Consider the following 22,266-nt stretch of genomic DNA (forward strand, 5'->3'; position numbering starts at 1 on the left):
GGTTGCATTTATTTTCCATGGAACAGACGAGGCTGGGGGGAGGGTTCTGATTGATAAGATAAAATAGAAGCAGGGACGTTGTTCCAATGGCGGGTGAAACTAGAACTTGGGGGCATAGCCTCAAAATTTGGGGAGACAAAAAACTGCAGATGCTGGAATCCATGGTAGACAAGCAGAAAGCTGGATTAATGTACCAAGCCAGGCAGCATCAGGAGGTGGAGAAGTCGATGTTTAAGGTATAACCCTTCTTCAGGACTGGGGGTGGCTGTAAGAAGAGCTGCAGATAAAGGGGTTGGCGGGAGCAGGGTGGTGAAGTGGCAATAGGTGAAGACAGGTAGAGGGTAAAACCTGGTTGCACAGCGGGAGGAATGAATCCGGTAGGAGTGGAAGGAAAGGGGAGGGGAAGGGGGCTGGGATGGGAATTGGGGGAAGGGAAGGGAGATTATTTGAAACTGGAGAACTCAATGTTGAGTCCACCAGGCTGTAGGCTGCCCAGGCAGAAGATGAGGTTTTGTTCACCCAATTTGCGGTTTGATTCATTGTGGCAATGGAGGAGGCCAAATAAGGTCATGTTGGTAAGGGAGTGGGAAGGGGAATTAAAATGGGAGGTGACTGGGAGGTCCGGTCAGCCCCTGCAGGCCCTACTGAGATGCTTGGTGAACTCTTCCCTAAGTTTACATTTGGTCTCCCCAACGTAGAGAAGACCACTTCAGGAGCACCTGGTGCAAAAAACTAGGTTGGAAGAGAGGCAGGTGAACCTCACCTGGAACGATTGGTTGGGGCCATAGATGGAGGTGAGGAGGGGTGGTGTACTGACAGGTTTTACATCTTTTCCAGTTTCGGTGAAGGTACCTGAGAGTTCAGGGGGGTTAGTGGGGAGAGTGGCGCAAACCAAGGACTGTCAAGGGTAATGGTCCTTCCGGAAGGCAGACATGGGCGGGGAGGGGCAATGTTCTTGGTGGTGGGGTCTACTTGGAGTTGTTGGAAGTGTTTAAGGATGAGGTCTTTAATGTGGAGACTGGTGGGGTGGTAGGTGAGGACAAGAGAGACTCTGTTTTTATTGTCTTTGGAGTGGGGGAGGTTTAGAGCAGTGGAAAGGGGAATGGTGGTGGTGAGGAGCAGGACTTTCTTGGATGACAAAGGATGGAAAAGCACATTGTTCAGAATAGGTGGACATCTGGGATGCTTGGGAGTGGAATGTCTTCTCATCCAAACAGATGTGGCAGAGGCAGAGGAATTGGGAGAATGGGATGGAGTTCTTGCAGGATACTGGGTGGGAGGAGGTGTAGTCCAGGTGGTTCTGAGAGTCTGTGCATTTGTGGTAAACATCCGTCTGGAGACTTAATTTACTACAAACAGCAACATCCCAGATATCCACCTATTTTGAATAACATCCCTTCCCCCCGTCATCCAGATTGCCCTTTTCACACCACCTCCATTGCCCATTCCAATGTTCTAAACCCCTCCGAACGCAATAAAGACAGAGTCCAACTTGTCCTCACCTGTCACCCTACCAGTCTCTGCATCCAACGCCTCATCCTTAAACACTTTTGCCAACTCCAACTAGACCCCACCACAAAGAACACCTTCTCCTCCACACCCATCTCTGCCTTCCGCAAGGACCGTTCCCTTTGACAGCCCTTGGTTTGCACTACTCTCCCCACCAACCCCCCGAACCACCATGTTCCTTCCCCTGCAACCGGAAAAGATGCAAAACTTGCCAGTACACCACCCCCCTCACCTCCATCCAGGGCTTCTATTTCCTATGTTCTTATGATGCAAGTATACAAAGTTATGAGAGGCCTCGACAGGATAGATTGTGAGAAGCTCTTCCCCATGGCAGATGACTCTCAGACCAGATGGAATAGGTTTAAGGTGAAGAGCAAGTAATTTAGAGGAGATCTGAGAAAAAGATTTTTCACTCAGAGAGTGGAAGAAAAGGAACATGCTGTCTGAGAGGGAAGTAGAGGCCAGTACTTCCACAGCATTTAAGCAGCAGCTGGATGAGCACTTAAAAAGCATAGAGTCATAGAGTTGTTCCATGCCAGACAGATATCCTAAATCAATCTAGTCCCATCGCCAGTCTACTGACCAAGTACAGGTAAATGGGATTAGTGTATTGAGGAACCTCGATTATTCGAACATCAATTATCCGAAAATCGGATCATCCAAAGGAGATCTCGAGGTCCCTGTCAAAACGTTGCAGTAAAAAGGTGTGTGTGTCTGCCCATCTCGTTCAAATAATCAAAGTTCCTCTGTACATAGTACATAGAACATTACAGCCCATTACAGGCCCTTCAGTCCTCGATGTTGCGCTGACCTGTGAAAATAATCTAATGCTCATCTAACCTACACCATTCCATTATTATCCATATGTATGTCCAATGCCCATTTAAATGCCCTTAATGTCAGCGAGTCTACTACTGTTGCAGGCAGGCCATTCAACGCCCCTACAACTCTCTGAAAGTGTAGTTTGGTGTTTGTTGGTCAGCATAGACATGGTGGACCAAAGGGCCTGTTTCTATGCTGTTTGACTCTATGACATCTTTCATGCTCTCTGTTCCAAGGAGAACAATCCTAACTATTTTAATTTCTCTTCATGACTGAAGTCCCTTATCCTGGGTAACATTCTGCTAAACATCCTTCACCACAGGGAGTGCTTGAAGTTAACATCACTGTAGATTTTATAGAAATTTGAATAAAAGTTGAATCTTAAAAGATATAATGCTCAGGGAAGAAAGAAGAACAATGTTAAGTTCCAGGAGAAATAGTTTCCAAGTGTTTTGTGAAATTGGATTGTAATCCAATCAAAGCAGCAGTTTTTTCTCTCTCTCCCTATCATCATTATCCTTTCACAGAAGCACTGTCTTCAAGACAAAGCTCCCACCAAGTCTCATCCCATTTCTGAAGGGAGAAAACCTTTTATCCTGTTTTATTCCAATGATATTATGTGAACATGAAATAACGGAAAAGTCCACAATAACATTGTCCTTCGTGTTATAATTTGATAATGAAGGGTTTGACCAAAAAAACTAACTTGCTACATTCACAGCTGCAATTTCATTCACAACATCAATAAAGACAAGTTCTTACCTATGGACACTTCAAAGGTGAGAGCACGCGACCCCACTGAAGAGTCGATCATGGTTGCCTCAAAAAATGAAGCAAACAGCAGGAATTCCTCCTTCTCCCCTGCAATAGACTGAATAGAAAATGCAATGAATTTCAATGTTGTCATTATTAACATTCTTTTTAACATTTCAGGCTGGTAAATTGAGCCGAGACATCTAAGTGGTAGTATCACACAGTGGGGTGCTATTCTTCCAGTGCTATTGTCATCAGGAAAAGTTAATGAGGATCAAGTCAAATAGATTAATTTTCCTTGTTTGTCTTCATTCTACCAGATGGAGGGCTAGTTAGATGGAAGGCAACTACATCCTGCAGCAGTTGCCTCACTCAATCATTACTGGTGATGGGGGTAGTCATTGTAACAAGGTCAGCCAGGTAGACCTCATGGAATATATGAGTTCCCTAATTGGGACTGTTAATCTGGTTCAATCAGGAAGCTCTGGCTGACAGATATAAATAGGAGTGTCTGAGGTTCTGTTCACTTTGAGAGCTGGCTCTAAGGAAGCCAGAGCAGTGTCAATTATGTGTTAATAAAGGGTGACTTAATGACAGGATATCAGATTCTGTGGAGTTATTTGAATGTGCACTGAAATTTGAACACAGAGTACATTTGGTCTTTATCCTGCACTGAAATTCACTTTTGAGATGGAGCAATCTAAAGCACTTGCTTTCCTCAATGTGCTTGTTAAGAAATCTGCTAATGGATTCTTCATTACTGTCTAATGCAAGCTCACTTTCACCAGTCATAATGCATTGTGATTGATAAAAGTCTAAGGCTCATCTATTTGCATAAGTTACAAACTTGACGCAGAAAAACCAAGTACCTCAAATCTATCCTACAGGACAAGGATTCTAGAAGTTGGGAACTTATGTTGCAGTATTACAGGACATAGGTGAGACTGCACTTGGAGTATTCTATTCGATTTTGGTCACTTTGCTTTAGGAAGGATGTTATTAAACTGGAAAGTGTGCAGAAGAAATTTATAAGGATGTTGCCAGGTCTCAAGGTTATGAGTTACAGGGAGAAGCTGGGCAAGCTAGGACTTTTTTCTTTAGAGCATAGGAGACTGAGGGGGAATCTTACAGAAGTTTATAAGATCATGAGAGGCATAGATAGAGTGAATGCAATCAGTCTTTTCCCCAGGGTTGGGGAATCAAGGATTAAAGGGCATCAGTTTAAGGTTAGAGGGGAAAAAATAAAAGGGAACCTGAGGGGCAACTTTTTTATAGAGGGTGGTACAAATATGGAATGAGTTGCCAGCAGAAGTGGTTGAGGTAGGTACATTAACAACAATTTAAAAAGCATTTGGACAAATACATGCATTGGAAAGATTTAGAAGGATATGGGCCAAGTGCAGGGAAATGGGGTTAGCGATGATGGACGTTTTGGTTGGCATGGATCAGTTTGGGCCAATAGGCCTGTCATGTGCTGTAGGATTTTATGGCAATGGCTATCATGATCAGATCATTATTCACTGTGTATTATGCAAAATCACAAATGGGCCAAAGGCCCAACATTTGGTTCTGAAAAATGTCCAGTGCCATTCAAATTATCCTAGAAAGGCAACATATCTCAATGATTTAAACAAGCTGAGCAAACTGCTTTATGCTTCTCCTCTTCAGTAATTATGAAAGTGGCATTTTCTGCTAAAAGGATACTTCCAAATAACTCATTTTGCCTTTCCCACAATTAAGCAGCATCTTGTAGGAATTTCAGTGCCAAAGCAATGCCTGATACATCAGCTGAATGTCAAAACGACTGGTTGATCAAACAGCATGTTTCTTCATAATTGGCAGGGTGCAAACCATTGTCAATATGCACACACCTTACAAAACCCAAAACATCACCTAAGAGATATGATTCCAAAATAGGGCAGCATTTACTGAATAGCCCTGGGTGTGCTGACAGCCTCTCTCACACCACTTTGAGATGATCAGTCAAGCTTGCAATATGGCTTATTAAAAATGACATAACTTCATTCATAGACACCTGTGCTCTGTGAAAAAAGGAACAGTTTCAAGACTTGCACATTTTTTTGAATTACAGTGCTTCTGTGTCAGGGAGCTTTTTCTACAGCAAGGCTACATTAGACTAAGTATGGGATCAAGGAGCACTGGAAAAAAAATATGCAGTCAATGGGTAACAGGGGAAAGCTCTCCGCTGGTTGGTGTCAAAGTGGCACACAGGAAGATGGTTGTGGTCAGTTGGGAATCAGTCATCTCAGCTCCAGGACATCTCTGCAAGAGTTCCTCAGGGCAGTTGTCCTAGACTCATCCATCTTCAGCTGCTTCATCAATGACCTTCCCTCCATCATAAGATCAGAAATAAGGCTTTTCGGTGATGATTGCACAATGTTTAGCACCATTTGGAACTGCTCAGTTACTGAAGCAATCTGTGTTAATCTGCAAATCTCTTCTCAAAAACTGCAGTTACTATAAAGGAACTTGGTGAAACTATTATAACTAGGGAGATAGTATTAAGTAAACTGATGGGTCCTAATGGCCTGCACCCTAGGGTAGTATAGAGGGTGGCAGCAGAGATAATGGACGTTTTAGTTAAGAATTTCCAAAATTCCCTGGATTCTGGAAAAGGACCAATGGATTTGAAACATCATTATTCATCGAATTGAATTGAATTAAATAATTTATTGTCTTCAGCATTCAATATAAAATACAGAGCAAAGTGCATACAGTTGCCATGCAAAGGCCCCATTCTCACTAACTGAAAATAAAATTTAAAGAAATAAAGAAAGATAACTGAAAGAGAATCCAATTTTTCCTTCTCTGCTGTTACAGCCCCACTTTGTGCCTCACCAGCCTACACCATGCTGCCACCAGGGGTCAACTCCAATCAGAAGCAAGTATCCTGCTCCAGGCTTCACAGTTCGGTCGACTCTATAGTCATGCTGCCTCTGAAGATGCTGCTGCTGCTGCTCCGAAACCGATCAAAGCTGCCTTCCTACCAAAGAGCTCTTTGTATCAGGTAAGGTTGAGTGAAAACTAAGTAAAACTGAGAAAAGAAGAAGGGGAGAAAACGGAAAGAAGAAAATGTAGACAGAAAGGACAAGCCTGGGTACAGTAGCCTGGTCGCTGCCTACTCTGCAGCCGCCAGCCAAAAAGTGGGAAACTATAGACCAGTTAGTTTGACTTCTGTTGTGGAGAAATTGCTGGAGTCAATCACAAAGGAGGAGATAACTGAACACTTGGAAAAACAAAACTCAATTCACTAGTGTCAGCACATGAAGGACAAGTTGTCCTTGACAGACTAGCTGGAATCACTTGAGGATGCAGCAATGTGTCCATTAGATTCACCATCCTCTCACTAAAGCAACTTCTTCTCATCTCAATTCTGAAGAGTCATCCCTTCACTCTGAGGCTGTTCCCTCACATCCTAGTCTCTCCTAGTGGAAACATCTTCTCCACATCCACTCTATCCTGACCTCTCAGTATTCCATAAGTTTCAATTAGATCCGCTCACCCTTTTAATCTCCATCAAGTAAAGAGCCAGAGTCCTCAAGTGCTCCTCATATGACAAGCCCTTCATCCCTGGAATCATTTTTGTAAACTTACTCTGAACCCACCACAATGCCAACACATCCTTTCTTAGATACGGGGCCCAAAACTGCTCTCAACATTCCAAATGCGGTCTGACCAAAGCCTTATATAACCTCAGCAGGTCATCCTTGCTTTTGTATTCTAGCCCTCTCGAAATGAATGCTAATATTGCATTTGCCTTCCTACCTGCCAACTGAACCAGCACATAAGAGAATCCTGAACCAGGCCTTCCAAGTCCCTTTGCGCATCAAATTTCCGAAGCCTTTCCCTGTTTAGAAAATAGTCTTTGCCTCTTGGGGTTAGCATGGATGGACATTTTAGTCAGCATGGGTCAGTTTGGGTTGAAGGGCCTGTCTCCGTGCTGTAGGACTCTATGACTCTATAACTGGATGACTTTATTCTTCCTACCAAAACGTATAACCTCATACTTCCCCACACTGTATTTCCATCTGCTACTTCTTTGCCCACTCTTCTAGCCTGTCCAAGACTTTCCGCAGTCACCCCACTTCCTCAAAACTACCTGTCCCTCCACCTATCTTTGTGTCATCTGAAAACTTAGCAACAATGCCCTCAGTTCCTTTACCCAAATCTTTAATATATAATGGTCCCAACACTGACTCCTGTGGAACTCTACTGGTCACCAGCTGCCATCCTGAAAAATACCCTTTATCCCACTCTCTTTTCTTTCATTTTCAATTGTCACCAGGTTTCTGAGGGTGCCTCTATTTTCAGATGCTCCCACAACTGTCTTTTTGCTGCAGCAGCCACATTCTCTAATGAAGCTGGGAACTGGTAATTTTTGCACAGCCTTTCATTGCCATCCTGCCTCATGAGCCTTATACCTCTCTTTCATAGGGGGAAATGTAAAGTTAGAGAATTAGAATCTCAATCCCATGAAATGTTGTGCCTCTGTGCACAGGCTCAGAATCTGCATTTTGCTAAAGTCAACCCAATGTAAATCATAAAACTCCTACTGTGTGGAAACAGGCCATTTGGCCCAACAAGTCCACTCTGACCATCCAAACAGTTACCCACCCAGACCCATTCCCTGACTAATGCACTTAACCTACACATCCCTGAACGCTAATGGCAATTTAGAATAGAACAGAACAGAATCCCTACAGTGTGGAAACAGGCCCTTCAGTCCAACAAGTCCACACCAACCCTCTGAAAATAAACCCACCCAGACCCGTTCCCCTTCCCTATTGCACCTAACCAACACATCCCAACATAATGGGCAATCTATTGTGGCCAATTCCCTAATGTGCACATCTTTGAATTGTGGGAGGAAACCAGAGCACCCAGAGGAAACAGACACAGGGAGAATGTGCAAACTCCACACAGACATTTGCCCAAGATTGGAATTGAACGCGAGTCCCTGGCACTATCAGGCAGCAGTGTTAACCACTTAGCCACCATGCCATCATAGTAAATAGGTCAAAGAGGAAACTTCATCATATTCATTCATGGGATCTGGGTGTTGCCACAAGGATTAGCCTTATTATCTATTCCTAACTGACCCAGTCAGCAGATAAGAATCAATCACATTATAATGGGTACGGAATCATACGTAGAGAATAGAATATTTCTTTTCCTAAAAGACAATGGTGAATCAGATTGGTCTTTATGACAATTCAGCTCACTCTTACTGACACTACCTTTCAATTCAGGATTTTTATGAATTAACTAACCTTAAATTCAACCAGCTGCTGGATTTGAACCCACGTCCCTAGAGGTTTATATGGTTACAATGATAATAGGACTACACCACCATTGTCCTTTAGCAAGATGAATTGTTGGAGAAAAGATTGATGGACATCTCAAAGAGCTGGGACAGTTAGTTATTTTATGGAAAAGTGGGAAGCTTGATGGGCATAAGAGTCATCTTCCATCTCTAAAGGTACTTGAATGCTATGAGGTCACCAACGGGAATTGGTAAAAGAAATGGTCCAAACCTTTATCTCTTTTGGCAATTTAGAGCAGAGGGGATGGAAGCTAGGGCAGTTGCATGGTCCTCTTGCAGGACGTGGGAGGTAAGGATCACTGCTACTGTTCGTGCTGACTTCACCTGCAAGAAGTACACCCAACTCCAGCTCCTCATAAACCGCATTAGGGAGTTGGAGCTGGATGAATTTTGAGTCATTCAGGAGGCTGACAAGGTGATAGAGAGGGGTTATAGGGAGTTAGTCACACCTAAGTTACAGGATAATGGTAGCTGGGTGACCGTCAGGAGAGGAAAAGAGAATTGGCAGTCAGTGCAAACCTTTGTGATGATCTTTACATACTCACTGTCCACTGGGTAGTACGAGATGATTGGAGGGTGACAAATGTTACTCCCTGTTCAAGAAAGGGAACAGAGATAACCCTGGGAATTACAGACCTGTCAGACTTATATCATGGTGGGCAAGTTATCGGAGAGGATTCTGAGAGACAGGATTTATAATATTTGGAAAAGCATATTTGGTTAGAAATAGTCAACATGGCTTTGTGAGGGGCAGGTCATAAGCCTAATTGAATCCTTTGAGGATGTGACAAAACTCTGATGAAGGTAGAGCAGCAGATGTGGTGGATTTGAATTTTGACAAGATTCCCCATGGTAGGCTCATTCAGAAAGTATGGAGGAATGGGTCACAGGGAAATTTGGCTGCTTGGACACAGAATTGGCTGGCCCATAGATGACAGAGGTGGTAGTTGATGGAAAATGATCAAGATAGATAAGTCCCAGGGCTGGACCAGATATATCCAAGGTTACTCCAGGAAGCGAGGAATGAGATTGCAACACATCTGGAAATAATCTTTGCATTCTCACTGTCCATGGGAGTAGTACTGGATGATTGGAGGGAGGCAAATGTTGTTCCTCTGTTCAAGAAAGGGAATCGGGAAATCCTAGAAATTACAGACCAGTCAGTCTTACATCCGTGGTAAGCAAGGTACTGGAAAGGATTTTGAGAGATAGGATTTATAACTATTTGGAAAAACATAGCTTGATTAAAGGTAATCAGCATGGCTTTGTGAGGGGCAGGTCATGCCTCACAAGCCTTATTTAGTCCTTTGAAGATGTGATGAGACAAGTTGACAAAAGTTAAACAGTGGATGCGGTGTATATGAATTTCAGTAAGGCATTTGATAAGGTTCCCCAACATAGGCTCATTCAGAAATTTAGGAGGTTTAGCAGACAGGGAAATTTAGCTGTCTGGATACAGAATTGGCTGGCCAAAAGAAGACAGCAAGTGGTAGTGGATGGAAATTATTCTGCCTGGAGGTCAGTGACCAGTGGTGTCCCGCAGGAATCTGTTCTTGGGCTTCTGCTCTGTTGTTTTTATAAATTATTTGGATGAAGAAGTGGAAGGCTAGTTTAGTAAGTTTGCCGATGACACAAAGCTCGGTAGTGTTATAGATAGGAATTCCTGATGAAGGGCACATGCTTGAAACATCGACTCTCCTGCTCCTCAGATGCTTCCTGACTGGCTGTGCTTCTCCAGCACCATATTCTTCAACTCTGATCTCCAGCATCTGCAGTCCTCATTTTCTCCAGGATGCAGAGATGGGCTGAGAAATGGCAAACGGAATTCAACCCGGATAAATGCAAAGTGATTCATTTTGGAAGGTTGAATTTGAATGCTAAATACAGGGTTAAAGACACAATTCTTGTCAGTGTGGAGGAACAGCAGGATCCAAGGGGGTCCATTCACACAGATCCCTCAAAGTTGCCACCCAAGTTGATAGGGTTGTTAAGGAAGCGTATGGTGTTTTGGCTTTCGTTAACAGGGGGAGTGAGTTCAAGAGCCATGAGGTTTTGCTGCAGGTCTATAAAACCTTGGTCAGACTGCACTTGGAATATTGTGTCCAGTTCTGGTCGCCTCATTATAGGAAGGATGTAGATGCTCTAGAGAGGGTGTAGAGAAGATTTACCAGAATGCTCCCTGGATTGGAGAGCTTGTCTTATGAAGAAAGGTTGAATGAGCCAGGCCTTTTCACACTGGAGAGAAGAAGGAAGAGACGTAACTTTACAGAGATGTACAAGGTAATGAGAGGCATAGATAGAGTAGATAGCCAGAAACATTTCCCCAGGGCAGAAATGGCTGTCACGAGGGGTCATAATTTTAAGGTGATAGGAGGAAGGTATAGGGGAGATGTCACAGGTAGGTTCTTTACACAGAGCGTCGTGGGTGCATGGAATGCACTGCCAGTAGTGGTAGTAGAGTCAGAGACAATAGGAACGTTTAAGCGACTGCTAGATAAGCACATGGACAGCAGTAAATTGTGGGTGTATAGTTAGGTTTATCTTAAAGTAGGATAAAAGATCGGCACAACATCATGGGTCGAAGGGCTTAACTGGGCTGCACTGTTCTATGTTCTAAAGTACTCAGCCTGGAACTCAGTGACCACTGGTGTTACGCAGGGTTCTGTTCTGGGACCTCTGCTCTTGGTGATTCTTTTATAAATGGCTTTGATGAGGAAGTGTAAAGGTAGGTTAGTAAGTTTGCCGATGACACGAAGGTTGGTGGAGTTGTGGATAGAGTGGTGGGCTGTTGTCGGTAGCAACACGACATTGATAGGATGCAGAGCTGGGCTGACAAGTGACAGATGAAGTTCAACCTGGAAAAGTGTGAAGTGATTCATTTTGGAAGGTCAAATTTGAATGCAGATTACAAGGTTGAAGGCAAGATTCTTGGCAGTGTAGAGGAACAGAGGGATCTTAGGGTACATGTCCATAGTTGTCTCAAAGTTGCCACCCAAGTAAATAGAGTTGCTAAGAAGGCATGTGGTGTGCTTTCATTAGCAGTGGGATTGAGTTTAAGAACCGCGAGGTTATACTGCAGCTCTATAAAGCCCTGGTTAGACCCCACTTGGAATATTGTGTTCAATTCTGGTCACCTCATCATAGGAAGGATGTGGAAACTTTAGAGAGGGTGCAGAGGAGATTTACGAGAATGTTGCCTGGATTGGAGGGCAGTGTTATGAAGAAAGGTTGGGGGAGCTCGGGCTTTTCTCATTGGAGCGAAGAAGGATGAGAGGTGACTTGATAGAGGTGTACAAAATCATGAGAGGCATAGTCAGAGTGAATAGCCAGACACTTTTCCCCAGGGCAGAAATGGCTATCACGATGGAGCATAATTTTAAGGTGATTGGAGGCAAGTTTAAGGGAGATGTCAGATGTAGGTTCTTTACACAGAGAGTGGTGGGTGCATGGAATGCATGCCAGCAGTGAGAGTAGAGTCAGATACATCAGAGACATTTAAGTGACTCTTGGACAGGCATATGGATGATAGTAAAATGTAGGGTATGTAGGTTAGTTTGATCTTAGAGTAGGATAAAAGGTTGGCACAACATACAGGCCCAAAGGGCCTGTACTGTTCTATGTTCTATGTTTTATAAATAGGAGCTGTGTATGTAAGGTATGTTAAGGTTGACCCAAAACTGACCTCTGGGACTGGATGAATTTCTTCAACCTCAACCTCTACTGCACTCGGCTGTTCTTGGGGATTTGCACCACCTTCACTTTCGGTTTGGCTGCTGCTCTCCTCTTTAATCTTAGACTTGGATTTTGATTTCTTGCTTTTAGTTTTCAGCTTGAATTTGCTCAAGACACTCTTTGCACTTTTGTCTTTGGTGCTGTGAATTGCTGAAATTGAACTGTAAACCTCCACTGTCACTGCAATAAGTAGTCGGCCTCTATAAAATATCCCCTCTGTCAGGCCCTCATTCATGTCCTTGTGAGCATCCATTAGCACTGAGTTCTGAGGTGAACCATAGAGGTAAATCCACATGGGGCCAAAGGTCGGGTGGAATCCAGCTGAAAAATATTGACAAAGGTAAACAGCCATTAGGTTCACGGCCAGTAAGGTAATGTCAAAGTGAGGTAAGGTTAAAACAAAAACAGAAAGTGCTTGAAAAACTCAGCATCTTGGAGAGAAAAAACAGTTATGAGCCCCAGGACACTTTTATGAACTAAACATAGCTATGGGGGGTCGGGGAGAGGTTTGCAATTGTGCAGTTGGGGGAGCGGGGCATGGAGTGAGTCTGTAATATTGAGCTTCTCGTGAGGGAATGTGAAGTTGTCTGTGAAGAAACGCAGTGCTGTTGGTGAATAAATGCTGTTGCGTCGGTCAGGGAATACAGTACTGTCAGTTTGAGAATACGATGGTTTCAATGATGGATTGTGATGCTGTCATTGATGAAATGCAGTGATGTCAATAATGGAATGTGATGATGCCATTTAGTAAATGCGATTATATCAGAGAAGAAGTAACAACGCATGTTCTTGTTTTGAATGAAGTGAAAACACCATCAAGGAGACAGTGGTGTAGTGTCATTGTGAGAGGAATTGTAATCCTGAATTTCCAAGCTACTTTCTGGGGACATGGGTTGACTCTTAACTGCCCTCTGGGTTATTAGAGATGTGCAATAAATGCTGGCATTTGTCCAGTGGTGATTGTGTAGCCATTATTGCAAAAATCCATCTGGTTCATGAATGCCCTTTAGGGAAGGAAATCTGCCAACTTTATCCAGTCTGGCTTACATGTGACACTAGACCCACAGCAATGTGGTTGACTCTTAACTGCCCTCTGGGTTATCAGAAATGTGCAATAAATATTGGCATAGTCAATGACACCCACATCCCATGAATAATTTTTTAAAAATTGTAAAGTACAGCACTGATGAGGAAAAGAAATCAGAGAGGCCATTAGACGATGTGAAACTCATTTTTCTGAAATTAGAAAGGAGTTCCACTGTTTGAATTTTGTAAAATTGCAAGCATGGAACTTGAAAAGACATTCAGTACTGCATGTAGTGATTCAGACGGACTTCATAGAATAAGAGTTCCCTGATTTGGGCTGTTAACCTGGTCCAATCAGGGAGTCCTGGTTTACAGATATAAACAGGAGTGTCAGGGGTTCTGCTCACTCTGTGAGCTGGATCTGTACTAGCTGGGTCAGTATCATGTACTACCATGCATGCGTAAATAAAGGGTGACTTGGAGACGGGATACTGGCATTTGTGGATTTATTTCACTGCAAAAAAAACTGATTGAGCCAAAAGTTTGGGAAAATACAAGAAACTAGCAATGATTGACCAAAAAATTGAACTGGGACAAATTAGAATCTGAGAATGTACAAAAATATAAAAGCAGATGATAAGAGCTTCAGCAAATACATAAAAGGGGAAGAACAGCTAAAGTAAAAGTTGGTCACTTAATGAATGAGATAGAGAGATTAACAAGCGGGATGAGACAAATGGCTAAATTTAATTAAGCACTTTGAATCTGGCTGCAGGGTGCAATGCAGGAAAATCATCCGTAGTAAAAAAAGCAAGCTGAATAGGAGAGGGAGGAATTCTTAAAATCACAATCAAAAGAGAAAATTTAATGGGTTATCCAAACAGAACTAATGGTTGCAAGTCTGTTGGTCCTGATAGTCTGCATGTAAGGCTCATAAAGACGTAACTGAGAGATGTGATTTGGAGATGCCGGTGTTGGACTGAGGTGTACAAAGTTAAAAATTACACAACACCAGGTTATAGTCCAACAGGTTTAATTAGAAGCACTAGCTTTCGGAGCACTGCTCCTGCATCAGCTAACAACCACCTGATGAAGGAGCTGCCCTCCGAAAGCTAGTGCTTCTAGTTAAACCTGTTGGACTATAACCTGGTGTTGTGTGATTTTTAACTGAGATATAGCGGATGTATTAAACTCCAAAATTCCCTAGTTTCTGGAAAGTGCCCAGAAAATGTAATACCTCTGTTCAAGAAAGAAGGGTAATGTAAAACAGGAACTATAGGCTAATTAGTCTAAGGGAAAGTACAAAAAACTATCATCAAGAAGGTAATAACAAAGCATTTAGAAAATCTTAATGCAGTTGGGTAGAGATAACATGGTTTCATAAAGGCAAAATAATGTTTGACAAATTTATGACCATTCTTTAAGAATATTGTGGCAAGGTGGATAAAGGAGAAGCATTAAATATGGCATAAATGGATTTGCAAAAGAATTTCTTGAAGTGCCACACTTCAGTTTAGGTGATTAGACAACACGTGGAAAGCAGGGATTAACCAAGAACAGCCAGCATGGTTTTGTTAAGAGGAGGTCATGGCTAACCAAGTTTTTTGAATTTTTTAAAGAAGTGACCAGGTGTGTAGAAGAGGGCAATGCATTCAACATAGTCTATTTGAACTTAAGCAAGGCTTTTAGTAAGATCCAGCATGGGAATCTGATAGCTCAGTTAAGAACCCACTGGATGCAAGGACATTTGGAATATTGATCCAGGACTGGCTGAGTGGCAGGAAGCAGAGGTTGATAGTTGATGGATGGGAATCACCATTTAAAATAGAATTGATGAGGAATTTCTTCTCCCAGAGGACAATTATGTTTGGAACTCTTTTCCCTGGCAAGCAGTGGAGGCTGGATCATTGAGTCCAATATATCTTTTCTTCGGAACCAGCGTCATGAGAGATAGACAGGAAAGAGGACCAAGACTGATTGGCTATGACATCACTGAGTTATCAAGGGGCCAGAGGCTGAGCCCTATTACTATTTCCCCTGTGATTGAATACTGCGATGTATTTGCAGATTATGGAGACAAACTTAGAAAGGATGATAAAGGAAAATTTAGGGGGAACATGGCTACTCTTCAGTTTAACCTCACTGATAAGATAGGAACCTGTCAGGATGAGCCTGATTGTCCATCTAATACCCACTTAATTCTGTCCATTGGGGTTAATGGATGGTGTTCTGATTTACACACATTTCCTGACTGGTAGTTCTTGTTAAAATGGGCCTCAGGATTATTCATTTAATACAGAACAACAGAGAGAGCTGCACCAAACAGAGGTCAGAGACTAGAGAGGGATTAGGGAGTATCCCCTCTAGAAATATGCGAGAGATTAGTGAAATATAACCCAAGGTCTTCAGTATTCAGAAGCAGAAGAGATTTCAATGAGAAAAGCAAGCAAATTTAAAAAATCAGAGGCAAGAAGGGTCAATAAATATCCTGCTGTGCTCACCATTAATCCCAGCATCTGATATTTGTTCCAAATTGATGAAATGAGTTGCAACAGCAACATCATTAATTTTAGCATCGTCAATGACTTGAACTTTGATACGTCGTGCAAGTGGGGGAAACATCTCAATGAAAGTGATTTGTTCATTCCATTCTGGTTTTGTCGTATTGCTTTCCACTGATGTCTCTCCCTGTTAATGGAATAAATGGTGTTTAAAACAACTAAACTTGTTCTTGTGAATTTCCTCCAGACATCAGTTTTCACTATTGCTGGATTTACACAGTGAAAATAAAACATTCAAGGACCAATAAAATTGCCAAATTGCTCCTAACCAGACTTTATGAATAACAGAGCTTGGACACCAAGTTTATAACTTAGAAATTAACAAATTATTATTAATAATATAACAGCTAAACAACAAGATAAACTAATTAATATCACCAATGTTCTTTGATCATACTCCCACTTATATACTGACAGCCAGACAGTTAAGAGATAAATGTTTAAAGAAAATGTATTTTGCCAATTCAATAAGTTGTTTTTAAACTATTGATACCAGGCCTTCACGAACTGCTTGGACATGAGTTATGCAAAGGCAAGCAGAACTTTATATTTTGCTTAAAGTATGAAGTCACTGGTTAATAAAATGGATTTCAGTAGACTTCTAGAAATACTAACTTATTTCTTACAGGCTGGGATTCTTTTCTCAGAACATTCAACAAATTGATAACTGGAGAGAAACTAGAGAGAGAGAGCAAAACCAAGCAGCACTGGCTCCAGAAATGTCCAAAAATCACACTGCCTCATGCCAAACCCAGTCAGAACCAGTTCACTATCTTTATTCTTTTTTTCTCTGTGGTGGCTGGTTAGCACTGATCCTTCTTTAATTAATTAATTCAACATCCAACCAGTTGCCAGCCCTGAGCATGGCAATCACTTGGTGCCAATTTGTCTACTGTGTCCTTAGATCAGTAACTTAAGTTGTATTATCTTTCTTGGCCAGTTCCCAACAGAAAACATCTGTCTTTGTTCTGTTCACTTTTAAAATAAGTGGTTCTTCAAAATTAAATTCTTAACTTCAACTCACAGATACAAAACAAAAAGTGAGAAAAATAAAAGACAAGTAATAATGGTCTCAATACATGGCAGCTGGCTAAGTGAGTGAAAACAGTGAATGAAACAGTCTCAGTGGGAACCATGTTCAACCTCTCATTAATGCTGAGTCTGCTGAACGGTTTTACTTAGCATATTTAAGCTAGAAAGAGTTAAAAATAAAATTATTAGCACCATCTGCCTGGAGTCATACATCAGATTTCTTTTTTATTCTTATGTCTCTCTAGATGCTGGGAATAGTAAGGGGTGTCATAACAATAATCCATCTCGCTAGTTTGATGTATCAAATGATCTTTTCCAGCTTTTTTTTATAAGTATCAGTATATCTGAGGAAAAGTTCCCCTTTAACAAAGTAAGATTTCCATTTTCCCAACACGAATATATTTAAAATGTTTACCTGCTGTCCCGCAAAGCTAACTTGAACATAAGGATCAATGAAAACTTTATGCTCTCCAAGAATTTTTGAGAAGCTTCCCATTATTCCTGAATTCATACTGGGGAGATCTTCTGCTTTATACACTTTGATGAAGAACTTGGCCCAAGGTCTCTCAGCTGGCATTTGTTTTGGAAGTAGAAGATTCCTATAACACAATCAGATGTTTCTTAGCGAGAAAACAAAATAGAGTGGCAGCATCATAATGCATGATCCTACCAAAGCTGAAATAAATAGAGGCTTAGCGATTAACATCTTTGAGTACGAGTAAGGACCTTTTCTCAGTGAATTCTCTGGAGCTAGGCTATGAACGTATCCAAATCTGAGTTAGACAGATTTTTAATTGACAAAGGAGTCAAGAGTTTTGTGGGACAGGCAGTAAAATGGAGTTTAAGCTACAATCAAATCAACCATGATCATACTGAACGGTAGAGCAGGCTCAAGGGACCAAATGGTACATTCTTGCTCCTAGTTCTTATGACCTTCTGAGATTAACCAAGACCTGGAGCCTGGTTAAATGAACTAGAGTAAAGAATACTTCAAGAAATGAGATATTCAAGATTTCTAGATCCTTAGAAGAACAAATTAAACATGAAGGTATGACAAAAGAATTGTCACACTAAAAATGGAATATGAACATTGTTTAAGAGCAAATAATCCAAATGCTGGAAATCTAAACAGAGAATGCTGGAGAATTTCAGCAGGTTTGGCAGCATCTGTGGAGAGAGAAACAGTTTATATTTCAAGTCTAATCTTCACAGAAGTATCATAAGGAACTCGAAAGATCAACTCCATTTCTGTCTCCACAGACTGCTACCAGACATGCTGAGGTTCTCCAGTACTTTCTGTTTTTATTTCAGATTTCTTAAAGCCTGTGCTGGAGAGACTTTAAGGAGCAAATTCCTACACAGTCAAGTGAGCTCATGAAGCTTTCAATGTTAGGGTTAAGGTCTCAAAGCCCTGTGCTGTAAGATGTTATTTTGTTACTTAAAACATTTTTAAAAATGGAATGTAGATGCAGTGTCACTGAGACTGTGGCTGCTTAAATTGAGAAATACTCTTAAATGCAACTTTGCTCTCTGACATGGAATTATTACTATCCCTTTGACAGGGTAGATGCAGAAAGGTTATTTCCTCTTTTTGGATAATCTTGGACAAGAGGGCATAATCTCAGAGTAAGGGATTGACCATTTAAGACAGAAATGAGGAAGGATTTCTTCTCTGAGAAGGCAATGAATCTGTGGAATTCTTTATCACAGGGGCACATAGAGTACATTCAAGGCTGAGATAGACAGGCTTTTTTTTATCAGTAAAAGAATCAAGAATTATGGGAAAAAGGCAGGAAAGTAGTATTGAGGAACATCAGATCAGCCATGATCTCATTGAACAGCAAAGCAGGCATTATAGGCTGAATGGCCTTCTTCTGCTCCAATGTCTTATGGTCTTCTGATCAGGTTTTAGCCTTATGTTTATTTTTTATACTCAAAGATATTATTATAATTGCATGTTATTGAGATATAACCAGTCATCGGTTCAATTTTGACCACAGGTAAGTCTTGACTAAACACCAGGTAAGAATTTACTGAAGGGATGCTATGGATTTCTTCACTCACCTTACTGATATAGTATCTCTTCCCATACAGTAGAAACTGTACAGGGATTGATAAAATTGATAAACCCTCTCCTTGAGAAAACCTCAAACTATCATTTTCAACTCCTGACACAATTTCACTCCTTTGATATTGACTTCATCCCCTTTCTGTTCACTTCTTCATCCAGAACTAGTTCATTCTGTATCTCCCATTATTCCAACAGCTCACCATACTCCATCCCTCCATTAGTTTCGTTAACCTATTACCCCATTCATACTGAGCAATCAAGCTCCTTGTCCTCGTCACATTGCATCTCAAATCTCATTCGCATACTCAAACTTTTCCACAGCCTCACCTCACCCATCTCTGATACCACCTCCAACATTACATTCCCTTTGATAACTTTTTGCTCCTTTTCTGACCCACCTCACCACAACATTGGTGGTAAAGTTTACATGTGTCTTGCTGCTTTCACCAGTCTTCCCATCTTAAACTCCAATCACGTTCTCAAAGTCTATCTTTTGACCATATTTTGAGCCAAATCTCCTGCTTTCTCTCCATTTTCTGAACTATTTCTATTTGTGAATAGTTAGAGCAGTAAAAGTGCTTTAATTGTGCAATTTAGTGTCACCAACACTAAACAATATAATTTAAAGTAATTCCATCGATAGTCACAGGTGAGGTGCCGGAAGACTGGAGGTTGGCTAACGTGATGCCACTGTTTAAGAAGGGTAGTAAGGACAAGCCAGGGAACTATAGACCAGTGAGTCTGATGTCGGTGGTGGGCAAGTTGTCGGAGGGAATCCTGAGGGACAGGATGTACATGTATTTGGAAAGGCAAAGACTGATTAGGGATCGTCAAATGGCTTTATGTGTGGGAAATCATGTCTCACAAACTTGATTGAGTTTTTTGAAGAAGTAAAGAGGACTGATGAGGGCAAAGCGGTAGATGTGATCTATATGGATTTCAGTAAGGAGTTCGACAAGATTCCCCATGGGAGACTGGTTAGCAAGGTTAAATCTCATGGAATACAGGGAGAACTCGCCAGTTGGATACAGAACTGGCTCAAAGGCAGAAGACAGAGGGTGGTGGTGGAGGGTTGTTTTTCAGACCGGAGGCCTGTGACCAGTGGAGTGCCACAAAGATCGGTGCTGGGTCCTCTACTTTTTGTCATTTACATAAATGATTTGGATGCGAGCATAAAAGGTACAGTCAGTAAGTTTGCAGATGACACCAAAATTGGAGGTGTAGCGGGCAGTGAAGAAGGTTACCTTAGATTACAACAGGATCTTGATCAGATGGGCCAATGGGCTGAGAAGTGGCAGATGGAGTTTAATTCAGATAAATGCGAGGTGCTGCATTTTGGGAAAGCAAACCATAGCAGGACTTATACACTTAATGGCAAGGTCCTAGAGAGTGTTGCTGAACAAAGAGACCTTGGAGTGCATATTCATAGCTCCCTGAAAGTGGAGTCGCAGGTATATAGGATAGTGAAGAAGGCATTTGGTATGCTTATTTTATTGGTCAGAGTACTGAGTGCAGGAGTTGGGACATCATGTTGCGGCTGTACAGGACATTGGTTAGGCCACTGTTGGAATATTGTGTGCAATTCTGGTCTCCTTCCTGTTGGGAAGATGTTGTGAAACTTGAAAGGGTTCAGAAAAGATTTACAAGGATGTTGCCAGGGTTGGAGGATTTGAGCTATGGGGAGAGGCTGAACAGGCTGGAGCTGTTTTCCATGGAGGGTCGGAGGCTGAGGGGTGACTTATAGAGGTTTACAAAATTATGAGGAACAGGGATAGGATAAATAGGCAAAATCTTTTCCCTGGGGTCGGGGAGTCCAAAACTAGAAGGCATAGGTTTATGATGAGAGGGGAAAGATATAGAAGGGACCAAAGGGGCAACTTTTTCACACAGAGGGTGGTATGTGTATGGAATGAGCTGCCAGAGGAAGTGGTGGAGGCTGGTACAATTGCAACATTTAAAAGGCATTTGGATCGGTATACGAATAGGAAGGGTTTGGAGGGATATGGGTCGGGTGCTGGCAGGTGAGACTAGATTGGGTTGGGATATCTGGTCGGCATGGATGGGTTGGACCGAAGGGTCTGTTTCCATGCTGTACATCTCTATGACTCTATGGCTTTACTCAAACCACACACTGAAGCTGCTTATGCCTGATAAAACAAGGTTACGTGCAAGCTAAAAATGTTAGCAAACTGGCTTATCGTTTAGGCCATTCTATTGTGGTTGGAAGTAAAGGCCTGAGGAATTCAGTTGATAAACAGAACCATCCCTAGAGCAGAATAAGTCACTGTTATCCTGGATTCTGCACTATTCCCTTCCACCTCCCCACATCCCAGGGTGAGCTCTGCTAGTAAATAAACAGATCGCTTGAGAGGAAGGAATGGCTTTCGTTCCTCACTGAGATTCAGATTATTCTCATTAATCCCAAATAGCAACTCTAAGGCAGTAGCTTCAGAAATGGCTTACTACGTAGAAACAAGGTTTCTCTTTGAAACATTCAATCCTTAATTTGGCTAATAATTGTTCTCTGATGTCACACCCAGCTGATATCATTGTTGTGAAGTTGGGTAGAGTAATTCTAGATTGGGAGGCAGTAAATTAGAATTTGGTCTTCATAAAATTGTAAAATGCTTGGGGTGAAAGTATGGTGTGGTCCCTTCAAAAGATGTTTTTTTTCCTGTGCTTAGAGATTAAAATATATGTCTGTGAGCAGCAGGTTGGAGGTTTGCAGGTACACTGAAAGCCCGATCTGAAACATTTGTATCAAAAGGCCATACAGTTAACAGGCCAAGCAGCAGTTTTACCAAGACAACAGGTTTTTTTTTAATTTAGTCAATCAGTTTCAACCAGACACTTAGATACCAAAAACCTTTTAAAATTAAATCTGATGGTTTTGACAATGTAGGACCAATCTTATTGTAAGAAATATTGATATGTCATCAAGGGTATAAAAGAAAGGGGCAGTTGGACAAAGACCCCAGAGCTAGCTACCATCCACCAGAGCTCATGGCCCTTAGGTCTCAAGAGAGAATCGCTACTCTCACAGCCTCATCTATGTATTAGAGAAAGCACCATCTAAATAACAACAATGTCAATGATGAAGAAGTCATTCCTGACAGGAAGGCACAGAACATTCTGGAAGGCACATAACCTGGCTTCGAGAGACTAAATTCTATTTTTCTTATATGAGTGGGGCTTATATTTATTGGAACAGCATACCATTAGAATCTTGCTTTATTCATGAATAGCTAGTAGTTAAAAGGATTTTATTTAGTTTGTCAATAGTTTAGTTAATTTGTTCTCTGTTAGAGTTAGATAAATAAATTGTTACTTGTTTATTTTAAAGTGAGTGTCAGGGATTTATTTTATTTAACCGCTAGCAGGTCACACCACATTTCACACTCTTTTTACAGATTTCA

At 41.7% G+C, this 22,266-nt stretch overlaps 1 protein-coding gene across 3 annotated transcripts in view; it reads right to left on the bottom strand.

Annotated features, from left to right (window-relative positions):
• fer1l4 (fer-1 like family member 4) overlaps positions 1–22,266 on the bottom strand; it is a 356,632-nt gene that overhangs the window by 259,204 nt on the left and 75,162 nt on the right. For all 3 annotated transcript variants that reach the window (XM_072556056.1, XM_072556055.1, XM_072556057.1), the window contains 4 exons: positions 17,195–17,378; positions 15,688–15,874; positions 12,111–12,481; positions 3,094–3,202 (listed from right to left, as the gene is read on the bottom strand). In XM_072556056.1, the coding sequence (XP_072412157.1) occupies positions 3,094–3,202; positions 12,111–12,481; positions 15,688–15,874; positions 17,195–17,378 (851 nt within the window). The remainder of the gene's footprint in view (positions 1–3,093; positions 3,203–12,110; positions 12,482–15,687; positions 15,875–17,194; positions 17,379–22,266) is intronic.

Source organism: Chiloscyllium punctatum, chromosome 37, assembly GCF_047496795.1.
Source record: "Chiloscyllium punctatum isolate Juve2018m chromosome 37, sChiPun1.3, whole genome shotgun sequence".
In the NCBI taxonomy this organism is placed as follows: domain Eukaryota; kingdom Metazoa; phylum Chordata; class Chondrichthyes; order Orectolobiformes; family Hemiscylliidae; genus Chiloscyllium; species Chiloscyllium punctatum.